The following is a 14,504-nucleotide window of genomic DNA, read 5'->3' on the forward strand; positions in this document are numbered from 1 at the left end:
GTTCCAAAACCCCAATAGAGAATATAGCACGTGAGAGGAGAGGGGAGCAAGACGGGTCGCTACATAACATGTACGAGGTCTTGCCGTCGATCAAGCTTGAAGGACCAGGGGTTCATATCTCGGAAAGGTGCATAAAACAGCGGCAGCTGTAGCACGTTGCACATCCGGAGATCCATCTTACCGGATCTGTCTGACTTCCTGAGATATTCCATGCATCATGCCGGCAGAAGCAAAGGCCTATCGTAGCTCTGAAAACTACAAATATTTCTCCCAAGTAGCCGCTGCAGACTTCTTGTGAGCCCGATTCTGGTCATATGGATACTTGAGTAGGATCTAAGGATGTAAATTTATTGTCATGGGTCGTGGGTCGTGGGTCATGTCAAATATATTATATTACTCACCTGTACATCGCATATAATCAGATATTAGGAACGGTTGGATCTTCTTCATAGTGATCTTATTCATAGCACGATTTCGTATATTTCTGTTGACTGTGGCAGCTCCCTAGTTCTATCTGCCTTTTCATGAAACACTTTTATCAACACAGTAAGAGCTGTACTTCTCGGGTTACGGTCGCGGCCGCGGCCTTACAATCTACCCTATCTTCTTGGCTACTTCGCTCTACATCACTCAAGCAACATACCAATCGCTCCAATGCTCCCAAAGTCCATTGCCTCGTCCAGCCGTACACGTCAAGCAAAGCACATCGTTGTTAAGAAGACTCATAGAGCATACGGGTTAAGCGAACGTATCGTCAAGCACCTGCATTTGGTTAGTTTATTTACTCCGTAAAAAAGCGTAGGTTAACATACGGTGGGCTCTTGCTGAGATCCGTCTTAAGGATCACAGGCACTCTGGTCATCTCTGTTACATCTTGGATGTACTCGCCACCTTCTTCTCTCAATGCGAATAGCTTGAGATACTTCTCCTTGTTGGTCAAGCGAGTTTCTACGGCTTCTGCCATAGGCACCTTTGAATCGGATCTGGTTCGATGAAGGACACCGGGGTTTGAGGAGGACCGGGTCGGTGAGCCTGGAACGCTCTGAGTCGGACGCTCGGCTAATGAAGCACCCGCCATAGCCTCCGTGATATCCGAGGCATTGTCGTCATCATCGTCAAATAGAGCTTCGGCAGCATCCGTAGGCATCGTGCCCGTCTCCGTCTGCTTCCGTGCAGCCTCCTCTCGTTCCTTCTTGGCCTTTTCGGCCTCTTCTGCCTGCCTAGCAGCCGCCATCGCATTCGAGATGCGCTGCGATGCACCTGCCTTGGGTCGTTCATCTTCAGGTACATATGCTGAACTTGGGACGCCCTTCTCCCAGTAGAGCTCTAGAATTCTCTTCTCCTTCCTGAACTCGGCTTTCTTAAGCGGCAACTGGTCACAGTGCACACGCTTCTCGAAGCCCCATTCGGGGATTAGAACATCAAAAGCAGATTCATAAACACAGATAACAACTCCCTCGCTGATGAGATCACCGTTGACCTCCTGGCGTTTCTTATCCATGATTCTGCATGACTCGATGTGAATGCTTTGCTCCTGGGCATTTTGTGCCGATTCCTTCTTGGTGTTACAAGATTCAATCGTCTTCACAAGGTTTTCGATATCATCGTTGTATTCAACCTTGCCTTCCGAAAGGACGGCTTCAAGTTGACGGTGAACGATGATGTCGGCATAGCGCCTCGTAGGCGCGGTAAAGTGAGTATAAAGAGGTAGATTCAGAGCATAATGAGGCCAGAGCTGTTTGTTAACCTTGCCAGTGATAAAGTACTTGGCATGGTGCATGCTTTTGAGTAACAGTGTTTCCATACCCTTGCGGATATCGGAGTCATCGACCTTGAAGAGGCTATTCTGTAAGGTGCCGCTACTAGTAGTATCGATATCGTATCCAAGCGCCCGCATGCGTTCGACAAATGTCTGCAGGCGTCGGGCATTGGGTGGGGACTGGCGCCGAAGCAAAGCCTTCTCAGGGAGACCTTGAGCAAGCTTTTGAGCGACGGCCGCATTGACCTTGTGCAAAAGCTCTTCAACTAACTCGGTACCCGGTGTAGAGTCGAAAATGTTGTGTTGAATAGGTATATTTTCATCATCGAGTTGATGAAGGAGCCGGAGAGGAGCCATGGGCTCTCCCTCAGATCCTAAACGTGACTCGCGGAATTTCTGTGCAACGGCCTAGAGGGAAAAATATTAGAGAGCTCTCGATAATTTGGGGAAAATAGAAACTTACATTAAGAATTTGGGCATCCTTGACTTGTACGACATCATGTGTGAAGCCGGCCTGGTTCGCGAGGGCATCATCTAGTTCCTTTAGTGCTAATGTAGCACCACTCTTAATAATACTCTTGCCAATCCAAGTGTCACCCTCCGCAACCACACCGGTGTGAGCGTTAACGCGGAAGACAACACTGACAGTAAGCCTATCCTCACCCGGAGTAAGAGTGCAAAGCTCTGCAGCGATCCTAGGGGGGAGAAGGGCACAGGTTCGGTTCACAAGATGAACGGCAGTACCGCGCTTCTTAGCTTCGCGATCGACGAGCGAATTGGGCTTGACAAAATGAGTGACATCGGGTATATGGATGCCAATCTCGATCTTTCCATCTGATTCAGTCTTAACATGGACGGCACTACCAAGTTCCCCAGTGCCGGCAAGGTCAAGGGTGAAAGTCTTCTCGTCGCGGAAGTCCCGTCGAGCCCCAATAGAAGCCTCGTCTTCCTTAGCGATGGTCCAATCTTGGAGGCCAACACTTCGCAAGACAGCTTCTGAGAATTCATCGGATGAGAAGTTGTTGTCGCGCAGGAGAGCATCAGTCTCCACTTTGAGATCACCCATCTTCCCAAGCTGCTCAACAAGCGTGCCGAAGGGATGTAGAGAAGTAATAGGCCAGCGTTTGATACAAGCAACAAATATGCGATCGGCGTATTCCTGGTGCTTCTCTACAAAGTCTCGTGGCGCTTGTTCGGTGGGAATAGCAATTAGAGGGACACGCTTATCGGTAGGCTTAAACCAGACAATCTTAGGTTTGTCTGGCTGGCGATTGTCGTGCGATCGACCGCCGTCTCTGGCGGCTCGTTCAGCCTCTTGCTTCTCCTTGGTCGCTTGGCTGCTGGGGCGCAGCAGGCCAAGCGTGCCTGAGAACATTTGACCAGCGACACGCTCGATAACAGCTACAATGTGTCCAGCATAAAGTGGTTTTGATTCGTCGTTAATTTCCTCTTCTTCGACGAGAAGAAGACTTTGCCCCTCCACTTCTACGTCATCATTCTTTTTCTGTGTAGGTCTCTGCCGAAGACTGCCACGCCGGCGGATCCCTCCTTCGCCGTTGGCAGCCTCTTCTGCGTTGGCAGAGTTGGACTGAGCGTTACCGTTTGTCGAGCCAGACCTTGTATCGGTGATATCCTTTCTCTTCTTCTTTTCCTCCTTTTCTCGTTTCTGTGACCATACCTCGTCTACGTCAAGGAGTTCAACTGCGACAAGATCGCCTTCTAGAGCTCGATTACGGTCTTTGCTGCCACAGATAAAGATATCCGCATCTAAAAGACCGTCCGAAGTAGAGACATAAGCGTCACTGCGATTCTTCTTGTTCACTCGGAGAATACCGGAGACGAGTTGTCCATCGCCAAGCAACGCCGGCAAAGTAGCTTGAGGGAGATAGGGGGTAAAGAGGGTCTTCCTCTGTTGTTGTTGTTGTTGGGCTTGTTGGCCACCCAGTTGTGGTGCATGTTGGCTTCCCTGAAGACCAACAAATTGCTGACCATTCATCTGCGCAGCTTGAAGGGCCTGGAGCTGGTTAATCTGCATAGGATTAAGCTGCTGACCAGGGTACATCTGCATCATCTGCATCTGACCGGGCATTTGCATTAGTTGAGGCTGGCCAGGATATTGGAAAGCTCCGATGTTGGAAATAGATTGCTGGCTCACAGAACCACGGGGACGATGACCAGGCTGAAACCCCTGTTGGCCCTGACCAGCCTGATCCTGACCCTGACCCTGGTTTTGACCTTGCTGGTTACGCCAATTGCCCTCGAAATTGCGCGAAGAAGTTCGTGCATGGCCGCTTGAGGCACTACCACGGCGGCCAAAATCACCGTTGTCGTTAGGAACGTGCAGAGCACCCCCACCCCGAGCACCTCCCCGGCTATTGACAGCCATGCTTTGGCTTCGTCCGTGTCCGCCGCGTCCGCTGCGTCCGCCGGGAGTAGATGAACCCTGCGCTATGGGGGTATCCGCGGTAACGGACCTGGTTTCCTCGGCAGGGGAGCCTTCAGTGGGTCCCGCAGCCGGAAATTGAAAGCCAGAGGTCGTTCGTTTCTGCTGAGCAATCTCAGCTGCCTTTTTGGCATCAGCCAGGGCTAAAGAGTGCCTTCGCTGGTGACCGGAGCCGCCACCTCGCCCTCCACGAGATGCGTTCTCCCGATTCTGCTGACCAGACGAGTTATCAAATTGCCCAAAAGTGGATCCAGAAGCTCCGGCAGAAGGAGCCGGAGGGGGTCCGATTCCCATGTTGGGGAGGGCCGATTGGTTACGACGGTGCGACATGGGTTGACTTGGTCCCATGGGAACATTCTGCTGCTGTGGAAGCTGGTTGGGGAATTGGAAAGCCGTCTGTGGCGACATATTAGCCATAGGTGGCTGTAAAGGGTTGAAAGAACCACCGTGACCCAGCTGGCCCGGTGGCATCATTCCCATATTTATGTATTGTTGCTGTGTGGCTTGTATCTGTTGCTGCTGCTGCTGCAACAACTCGATCTGCTGCTGAATAGCGAGTTGCTCCACTAGAAACAAAGCAACGTGGTTAGTATCAAGAAGTATCAAGAACAACAGAACAAGCTACAGTACAAGGAACGGGACACGGAACGGAAGCAATGGGCTTCTGAAGGCGAGAGGTGAAAACTTACTCCCAGGAGTCGTGAACATGCTCATCAGAGGGGTAAGCTCAGAAGGGCTCCTGCGATGGGCGATATGAAGGCGACGGCCAGTAGGTCCGGGGACACCCCCGGCCTGAGGAGCGGGCTGTTGCTGCTCCATGTCGGGCTACCTAGGAAGTGAAGTTGCACGTCGAGTGCGAACAATGCTGCTAAGCTAGCTGAGGTGTGTTTAGATGATGGTTGAGGCGAGGGCCAGTACTGGTTTGGAGCTTAAGCTACTTGGCAGTTGACAAAACTTGATAGTGGTTACGTTCTTTGGTGGTGATTGCGTGGACTTTTGCGACTAACAAAAGGAGGGTAAATGAGAGGATTGAACAAGGCTGCAGTGATGCTGTGTGCGTCAGAATCCCGTAGAGAAGGAATGTGAAGATGTGTTGAGAGAGGGTAAATGAAGCGGTGCAAAGATAAAGGGAGAGAGACAAGACGAGAGATGGTGATGGGGATGGAAGTTGGGAAGCTTTGGAGTTTTTGGGAAGATCACTCTCCAATGGCCACCTGGGATACGGGGAAGAGGATGTGAGGTCAGGACTAAAGCGAAGACGGGCAAAATGGGGCAGTAGGTCTTGGCAGGCCAGGCTTTTAGCTGGGTTGGGGAACCTCTGATTGGTTAAAGGTTTCATAATGTGGTAAGAGGTACGAATGTACTGATACTAACACTGATACTAACGAGGTAACGACATGGAGGTAGGCTTGCCCCTGCTGTAAGTCTAGAGTTTGTACTATGGACAGAACCAGCGTGCTAGGTTGCCCTAGGCAATTTGAAGTTTAGAGGTAGGTAGAGGGAGGTAGGTACGTATCTACTTATATGTAGCTAGGTACATTAGGTACAAAGCAGTCTAGGTGGCCCCAGCCCAAGCTTAGATCAGAATACATACCTAGGTTAGATAACTTACACTTGTCCTTGCTTTGCGCTTTGCGATATTTGGCCACTGTTCCCTTGTTTGAAGACTCTTTGCGTATACTTGACTTGCATACTAGGTGGAAGCTATTGGAAACATACTCCAATGAGAACTAATGATAATATAGAAAGAACACGAGTGCCTATATGCATACATGTATGGGAACACGGTGTATGCAGCTAAGTACTGTACTTGATCTCAAAATGTCCCTACTAGGTAAGCTCAGAGCGCATGTGACTTCATGAAAGGACGCAAAGGACGCGTACCTACATGTAACTTAAAGTTACCTTCAATTGGGAACTTTGGCGACACATGCTAGGAGATTATCTGACAAGAGGATAAGTGGGATGAAATTGGAAGGGAAGGCAGGATTACTCGATACGAATTGCAATGCAGGTAAAGATAGTACATGTAGTATTGGGAGCGGCAGTATCTTGGCTTAGAGCCTTCCTTCAAATACAAATTGGGTAAAGAATTACCACAAGATTAGTAGACCATCGTCATTAAGTGCATGATAAGTTGACACTCGGAGTAAATATACAAATATACAAATATACAGCACCCATAGTAAGCCTGGGGGGGGGGGCAAAAAGAGCTAGGGTTTATAGAGGGGTCTCGGGAAGCTTCGCACAATAGGTAAACTAATTAACTTAGTCAGGTATTTACATGTAGGTATAATATATATGCGGGCGCATATTTATTGATACGTTAAGGTAAGTTTAACGATGAGCTGAGATGTCAGTGTACATAGTGTATATCTTACCTTGTTGAGGGTCAAAGTGCTTGATGAGACTACATAAACAAGGAAACCCTGATCTTGAGTGAACCCTAATAAATTGGATGCATATTGTCCTCCAGATAATACCCAGGCAAGTACTAGGTATTGACGTGAGTAGCCCACCTACCCACTTATAAGGGCCACTTATCTCGACCTATTAGTATACTAAATCAACTTCCAACTTGCACCGGCACAAGTCTGACGAAGGGATGATATTACATAGAACTCCACAAGAGGTCCCTAGTTCCCTCATTCTCTTCTAACAACACTGTAACAGCAGCATCTTACACTACCTAACTACACGATACAGCTTGAACTGGTTAAGAGAAAATCGAAACACTCAACAGCAAACAGCGTTGCAAACCGATATGATGTTTGACAATACCAAAAGAAGCCCGATAGTGGATCTCGTTCCCTCATCATCATCGTCGTCGTCGTCACCATCATACATACCTGATATGCTCGCAACTTATTCCAGTTGTGATAATAAAATAAAATAAAAAGGTGGGATACATGGTACTAAAAAGAAAATAGCAAATATGCCACGTGAGCCCTTACTACCTTAAGTCTTTCTGATATGTACTTTGAATATAGGCAATAGTACCTAATCGAAGAAGCATTTCCCTCTTAGAGGAGTATTAGATGAGTTTCCTAAAAAGGTATATTGCTTAGTTACTCTTTGGATAGTTTCTTTGGATAGTTAACGAGTCGATAGGAAGCTTGACTACATCTCCTACGTGGCTTACCTAAGGCGCCTAGGTAGTATCTAGGTACCTAGGTATTTTAGCTAGTTACACGTACCTACCTATGTATAATATACAGAAACTGCATGGCCACATTAACTATGTCAGCCACGCCCGCATTCAGTAGGTACATACCTTCCATCATTGTATTGTACCTGCCTGGTGAGTAGCCTTATTAAGTAAGCAGATCAGCGCGTACCTCAGTCTTTTCCTAACCTTCATATCGATAGCTCGAATTGGTCTTCATAATACCTACACCGTCCACATTATTTATCCCTGCGATCCTCGACTTTGTTTCTTATTCTTCACAATCAAGCAACGTAAATACGCGGTCGCTCTTTTACATATACCTATACAATTGAAGCTGACGTCTCATACTTTGACTTTCTTAGGTATTTAATCCCACCTGTTCACCATTATTTTCCAATCGGCCTACTAATCTTTGACACAGTATTTCGACTGCTGTCGCGCGCCACGGCCACCTTTGCAAGATCCGCAATGCTGTAGTACGGCTCGGTAAATGCAATGGCTGGTTCTTCTCCCGCTGCCCGTACATCACAGCAATGGTCCACTCCTGACCGTCCTCGCATGTCCAGTATATCGTGTATCCTCAGTGAAAGTCGTAACACGGCGATTAGCCATCAGGATGCTCTCGCACGAGCTCAAGCCGAGCACGATCGAGTTCGCGAGGCTGCTATCAGAGTTTACCACGATCACGAGTTGCAAGAGGAACAAAAAAGGCTGTTAGAGCAACAAAAAAGGATACTAGAACAACAAAAGCTAGAGGAAGAGCGAATCCGAGCCGAGGAACGGCTGAGGGCGGAAGAGGAACGCCTAAGAGCTTTGAAGGCCAAAACGGTCCCTAAGCTTCCACCAGAACCGCCAACACCTGTTGCCCACACAAATGGGTCCGCTGCCGCTCTAGCCCAAATCAAAGCTACCCCAACCACAGCGAATTCAGGAGCATTGTCCAACTCAAAGTCACCCTTATTCGGTGTCCAACAGCCCGCCTCGACCAACGGGTTAAGCGGACATGCCAATGGCACAGTGCAGCCACATCCATCACAGCCGTTTGGTCAACCCAAAGCTATACCTCAGGGTCAATCATTGAACGGCCCGTCACCATTTACACAGCCGACAAAAGCAATCTTACAGCCCAATGGCTTGTCAGCTGCAGCCCCTGCAAAACCTCCCGTCGCTATCAACGTAGATCGGTATGTTGAAATTCATAAGAACCTTAAAAGGCTACGGGCATCCTTGTTGCAGCAATCCAAATTATCTCCACCCTTGAAGAAGCGGATGGGAGATATGCGGCGAGAACTAAGAAAGAATATGGGCCAATTAGTAGGCGAAAAGGGCGGCAATAAGAAACAGGTTTGTTCCCCTTTGTTCTTTGATAAGCTTTAAACTAATTGGAAACCAGATAGTCGCTATCCAAGCGCTACTGGATGAATCGCTTAGGGGAACTGTACCAAGCGAGCTGGTCGACCCGTCCGATTATATCACGGACAGAAGAGAACCAGTCGAAGGTGCATTGCACAACGAGCCACGGCTTCCGTCTCTATTTCTCTACCTTCTAAATCACTTCTCCAAAGCTGTTATCAACCAGTTTATCAACGAATGTGGAGCTCAGCCCAAAACTGCTGATCCCATCGGCGTCATTGTTGCTATGATTTTCTCCAGAGACCTCTACTTGTGGAGGGGAAAGACTTTGATCGATATCCTAATGGCGAAACTACGCGTCGTCTGCCCCGTTCTTTTTGGATATCGCGGCAGCGAGAAGACAGAAAATGGTCGTCTTTGCCTAGGTTGGAAGAAGACAGAGACTGGATGGGCACCCGAGCAGCAGCATAGTGACCGAATGAAAGGCTTGGGAGCAGGATACGCCGCTATTGCGCTGAGGAACTTTTCAAGTTCCAAGAACACCAACCCATGGCCCCCGTCGAAGTACTGGGCTAGCATTGCGCGGATAGTGAATACTCCACCAGCCGAAATCACGAACACACAATGCGTTGTTCTTAGAGCTATGATCGAGACTAGCGAGGAGAGGTTCATTCAATTCTACGGGAATGCAGCGATAGCCGCATTGAGGAAAGCGTTGGTGGAATTCCCCGCGAAAGCCGTAGACAAGTCACCTGGCGTTTCGGGATTGCAGGTTTTGGCACAGATTTTAAAGCGGGATATAGGCTTGGAATTATGAGCCACCTGTACAGTACTCAAAATGGATGGTTCGGTGTTGGTATAGAAGGCGGTAAATCAGGTTTTCCCTTCTACGGCGTTCAAGGAGTTAGCACGTCAATTAGCATAAGAAGGCGTCTAGAAACACCTCGTATAGATACTGCCTCTTCTAGAGTCTTCGAATATACCCAGCGGAGGTGGTTAGGATATTCGCTCTATTACTAACATTGAACAACTGATCCTCAACCGAAATTATAGTGAACTTCGCCTGTGCCCGTGCCAAACGCCTATAATATTAATAGTAGTACCAATAGTATAATCAAAACCATAATGAGGACCGCGATACAACAGCTACTATACCGATCCTCGTTTTTCTGCATGACGTACCCCAGCTTCTGCATGCCCGTCTGCAGACGGCTGCCGACGCGGTCCGCTAGGGTATCCACCGTCTCGAGCATCTCAACCTGCTCCTCAAGCTCCCGGCCCATGTCATCAGCCTGTCTTCTTAGATTCCCCACTGTAACAAAAACACCGTCTAGCTGCTCGTCCTGATCGCGCATCATCTGTAACTGTTGACGGTGCTCGAACTCGGCATAATTATCCTCACCCCCCTCTCCTCCCTCGTCGATAGCAAACGCGCTCGGCGGTGGTAGGTCCCCATTGGCGGCTGCCCTAGCTGCGCGCGCTGCGCCAGATGGTGTCTTGGGGCCCGACGCTGTTGTCGCGGTTTTGCTTAGCTCCTCGCGCATATCCTCTACCTCGCCCCCAACTTCCTGCACGAGTCGCTTGCGCCTCGTCACCTCGTGGGCAGACAGTCCATATCGCTCCGGGTCCGACTCAGCTGCTTGTACGGATTCAACTAGGTCCGCGAGATCCTCGGCTAAGGTCGCAAGAGCCTGTTCGAGGTCGGATCGCGCGGATGCGAGCTCGGGCGAAGTCGAACTGCTCGTTAGGCTGCGTATGCGCAGGTATGAGGCGAAGAGCGGGCGGATAGTTTGCATTTGTGAAAGGACATCCCTACACAGACAATCGCGTCAGCTATGTACCTATACTCGCCCGAAAAGGAGGGAATGGGAATGGGAGCTTACGCACTGTTGGACTTGGAGGAACGGGTCCTCCTCATTTGTTGAGGACATCATCCTGGGGGCTCTATTGTATGCCGCTGCATCTATTGGCTACATCTACATCTGTGGCGGAGGGTCTTGTGTTATAAGAAATTCGACATTTGAAGCCTAAAAGGTATATTGTTGGATTTTGTCAGGTTAGTATAAGGGGAGCCTTGAACGACGCAGCTAAGGCGAAATGACGTGGTGTTGTCTTTTTAGATTGACAGGAAGGTTTGGCAGGTGTCAGGCGGTGTCCGGCGGTGTTAGACAACTGGCAAGTGCAACCATTGGAAATTCCTAAGATAACCTAAACTTTTGCCAAATATTATAAAATATTATAAATCATTAACAATTTAAAAAAAAAAAAAAAAAAAAAAACTCACGTTATCCAAGTTTCATATTATCCAGTCCTTCAATTTCTTGTTCTACCTACACCCACTTTCGTTTATGAATACGACAGATATATAAGCATGAGGCCTACTAAGCCCTTGCCGTACCCGGATTGCTGGGAAAGCACCGAAGACTATGTCGAACAACTCTTAGAGTTTGCGACCGCATCTGATTTCTTCCAAATTTTGTGTGGAGGTGTGCACATTTTAGACTTCTTTACCAACGAACCGGGGCTCTTCCAGACGGTGATACCGTCGGATTGGCAATCATATATCCTACAATGTGAGCCTATGAAGTTCCTGGATCTCTTAATGAGGAACGACCTGGACGATGTTCTAGACTCTCAACCACCAGAGAGCTTAGTTGAGTATATCAAAGATATAAGGCGGTTTTCATTGGCGCGCGAGTTCTCCCCAAAGGCAGAGAAGCTCCCGAAGTTGACACGCATGGTGTCGGCGGGAATGAAACCGAAGAAAATCCACGAAGTGAGCCACTTCGCAAATTATGTGGACACGCTTGCTAAGGGAATTGCTACTGAATACCGTAAGGAGATCACTCATTTTGTTGATTTCGGCAGCGGTCAGAATTATTTGGGAAGGGCATTAGCAACCCCTCCTTATAACAAACAAATTGTAGCTGTGGAGGGTAGGGAGCACAATATCATTGGTGCTAAAAGGCTCGATATGCATGCAGGTGTTTCTGAAAAGCAGAAGGTCATACGAAACAAGAAACTTTGGATGCAGAAGCTCGATAGTATGATTCCTGAGAATCAGCTCGACGAAAGAGCTTTAAAAAGGACCGCTAACCCTGTAAAATTCTCGACCGATTACGTACCTGATTTCAGGCCTCCAAGTGAGCTGGAGGCCATCTATACGCTCGAGGAGGGTAAAGGCTTCATACGTTACATCGAAGGGAGACTCGAGTCGGGAGATTTGACAGACGTTATCAACCAACTTGAGCAGGAACCTTTTGCCGGCGAGAAAGAACAAGGCGATCCTAACTTAATGGCAATTTCCATTCATTCTTGTGGAAACCTATCTCATCACGGCATACGCTCTTTAATACTCAATTCGCGAGTCCAGGCCATTGCCATTGTTGGCTGCTGCTATAATCTTATGACGGAGAAACTAGGCCCGCCCACGTACAAGCTCTCGTATATGAGACCAAGTCTTCAAGCCCTCAACGGTCGTGTGGTCAGAGAATCCGAGAGACGTGACCCTGAAGGGTTCCCAATGAGCAACCGACTTTGCAACTACAAAGATGTAGGAGTCCGCCTCAATATTACGGCTCGGATGATGGCTTGTCAGGCGCCGCAGAACTGGACTGAGGCTGAAAGCGATGCTTTTTTCACTAGACACTTCTACCGCGCTGTTCTGCAGAAGATTTTTCTCGACAAGGGTGTTATCACTAAGATTTGTCATAACGATGACCTTGTGGATAGTGATCAGAGTCCGTTTAACACAAGCACCAACCCGGTCATCATCGGTTCTCTCCGGAAGTCGTGCTACAAGACCTTCGGGGCATACGTAAGAGGAGCGATCGGTAAGCTGACTACTAATTCTGAGTATCACGAGTACTGTAATATAATTAAGGAGAAGATGAGTGACATCACGGATGAAGAGATCACGAGATACGAAGTATCATACCGGCCGCGCAAGCGAGAACTCAGTGCCATCTGGAGTTTGATGGCATTCAGCGCTAATGTCACCGAGTCCTTAATAGTGACCGACAGGTGGCTATTCCTACGGCAACATTCCGACTTAGTACAAGACTGCTGGGTAGAAACTGTATTTGACTACCGTGAAAGCCCTCGGAACCTAGCTGTAGTTGGTGTCAAAGGCCTAAGCTCATGCCAACTAACCTAGGTTACTGACTTCGGTCTTCACCGAGCCACGGCAACACAAATAGTAACAATCAGATACAATCAGATCGCACTTAACTGTCGTCACGATCCGGACTCCTGCAGATCCCGCGTCAACTGGACCAGTTGTCTATGGCCAGCCCCGCTAGACCTATTTTCTAGGCAACTTGGAGGTCTCCTTTCGCGGTAATTATGCAAACCGGAACGATAATTGGACAGAAATTAAAACTATGTCATGCATGAACCTGCATCGGGGGGCATCAGTGGGCCGCGGTAAAGTTGCCTATCTACAGATTGCATCGATCGGTCAAGCAAGTCCCAGATAGAGGAAGTTTGTCTCGATGCAAGGCAGCTCGGATGAGCGCATCGTGCCGAGGAATCTCAATCGGACTTCTCACCGTGAGAGGTCCGGATAGCTCGACGATTAAGTTCTGAATAGCGAGCCAAACACAGGCTTACTATTTGGAAACCCCTGTCTTTTCTATGACGGCCTAATGCTACGCACTCCCCACGCGTGCCTGCAGACTACTCTCAACGCAATTCATTCTACCGAGTGCTCCATCTCCAAGCTCTCCATCATCGTCGGTTAGAGATGGCAGTTTTTCCCGTCACGGAGCTTGATGGCTACTCGATACGGGAAATCCTCTAGCTAAGCCAGTCGGTGACGTTCGAGCTATGGGCCGTACGAGGTTCAATGCGGTCTAGTTTCATCATTCATGACGACAGTTATGTCTAAGTTCATCTATCTTAGATCCTATCAGGCCACCTAGCTAGTTCCTATTCGCCTTACCGGTCACAACCTCGCGGGGAATACCCGTGACCCAAAAACAATTCGTTCATGGCTCTGGCGAGTGACTGGTGCCATCGTAAGCACGGTATTTTACGATTGATTATGTGTGGCACGATGGCGGTAGGAACGCGAGTGGATATAGTGGGAGAAGGGATATTTCGTGGGGTTGTCACGGACGAATATGATGGGTCGAGATTGTGTTTAAGACGTGGTTACACTCGGCTCTGATTGAGAACCCTAGAATCGGATCGAGCTAGTCCAATTCTGAGGGGGGAATAGGAAACGTGCTAATTGAATTAGGCATTCAGTGTTATTCAGTATTGCGGTCAAAGAGAACGGCATCTTCAGTCGAATATTCGACATCATATCACGCAAGTTATCCGTGATTAAAGTAAGCCAGTGAGACAAGCCATATCGATATTATACCTGCACCCGCCGTTTTGTTACGCCAACCTTAGACAAATGGCGTTACCATGTTACGTGCAGCGGTGGGTACAATAATTGGTGGCAGGGTTGACGAGACTCTTAGGCGGGCAGCTCGAGACAGGAAAATGCGGGGCAGCAAAGGGGTCCTCAAGCTCAAGGGTTAGGTACCTTATCCCCCCAGCCTCTCGCTCATAGGCCGGACAGCTGCATCAACAACATATGCATTGGCGAGTAAATCTCCCCGACTCCAGGTACCGATGGATGGTCCTTTCGCCAAAGTCCGTACAGGTAGGATATTACATATATCCTACATACAACTCACTATCTATTCTCCTTCCATTCTCCTTCCTAGAGTTGCACTCCAGATAATGCACTCACCTGCATAGCACATCGTCTTCTACCTACCAGGTCG

General features: G+C 48.6%; 4 protein-coding genes across 4 annotated transcripts; 2 read left to right on the plus strand and 2 right to left on the minus strand.

Moving 5' to 3' along the window:
- Positions 1-676: 676 nt before the first annotated feature.
- On the minus strand, positions 677-5,412 carry F4813DRAFT_352459 (RNB-domain-containing protein). Its single transcript, XM_049242522.1, has 4 exons — positions 4,892-5,412; positions 2,223-4,768; positions 813-2,167; positions 677-762 (listed from the first exon to the last, which is right to left on the minus strand). The coding sequence occupies exons 1-4, from the start codon at positions 5,019-5,021 to the stop codon at positions 723-725; spliced, it is 4,071 nt and encodes a 1,356-aa protein (XP_049101892.1). The 5' UTR covers positions 5,022-5,412; the 3' UTR covers positions 677-722.
- F4813DRAFT_329399 (uncharacterized protein) lies at positions 4,930-5,675 on the minus strand. The gene has a single exon (XM_049241111.1). The coding sequence runs from the start codon at positions 5,539-5,541 to the stop codon at positions 5,137-5,139; it is 405 nt and encodes a 134-aa protein (XP_049101893.1). The 5' UTR covers positions 5,542-5,675; the 3' UTR covers positions 4,930-5,136.
- A 1,698-nt stretch (positions 5,676-7,373) lies between these two features.
- On the plus strand, positions 7,374-9,674 carry F4813DRAFT_329531 (GLE1-domain-containing protein). Its single transcript, XM_049241113.1, has 4 exons — positions 7,374-7,503; positions 7,572-7,733; positions 7,793-8,715; positions 8,765-9,674. The coding sequence occupies exons 3-4, from the start codon at positions 7,867-7,869 to the stop codon at positions 9,539-9,541; spliced, it is 1,626 nt and encodes a 541-aa protein (XP_049101894.1). The 5' UTR covers positions 7,374-7,503; positions 7,572-7,733; positions 7,793-7,866; the 3' UTR covers positions 9,542-9,674.
- A 175-nt stretch (positions 9,675-9,849) lies between these two features.
- On the plus strand, positions 9,850-12,880 carry F4813DRAFT_379678 (methyltransferase domain-containing protein; the record flags this gene model as incomplete). Its single annotated transcript, XM_049245483.1, has 3 exons — positions 9,850-9,947; positions 10,257-10,487; positions 11,101-12,880. The coding sequence occupies 3 exons, from the start codon at positions 9,850-9,852 to the stop codon at positions 12,878-12,880; spliced, it is 2,109 nt and encodes a 702-aa protein (XP_049101895.1).
- Positions 12,881-14,504: the final 1,624 nt, after the last annotated feature.

The sequence above is a fragment of the Daldinia decipiens genome (genome assembly GCF_022478715.1).
Source record: "Daldinia decipiens strain CBS 113046 unplaced genomic scaffold F4813scaffold_8, whole genome shotgun sequence".
In the NCBI taxonomy this organism is placed as follows: Eukaryota; Fungi; Ascomycota; class Sordariomycetes; order Xylariales; family Hypoxylaceae; genus Daldinia; species Daldinia decipiens.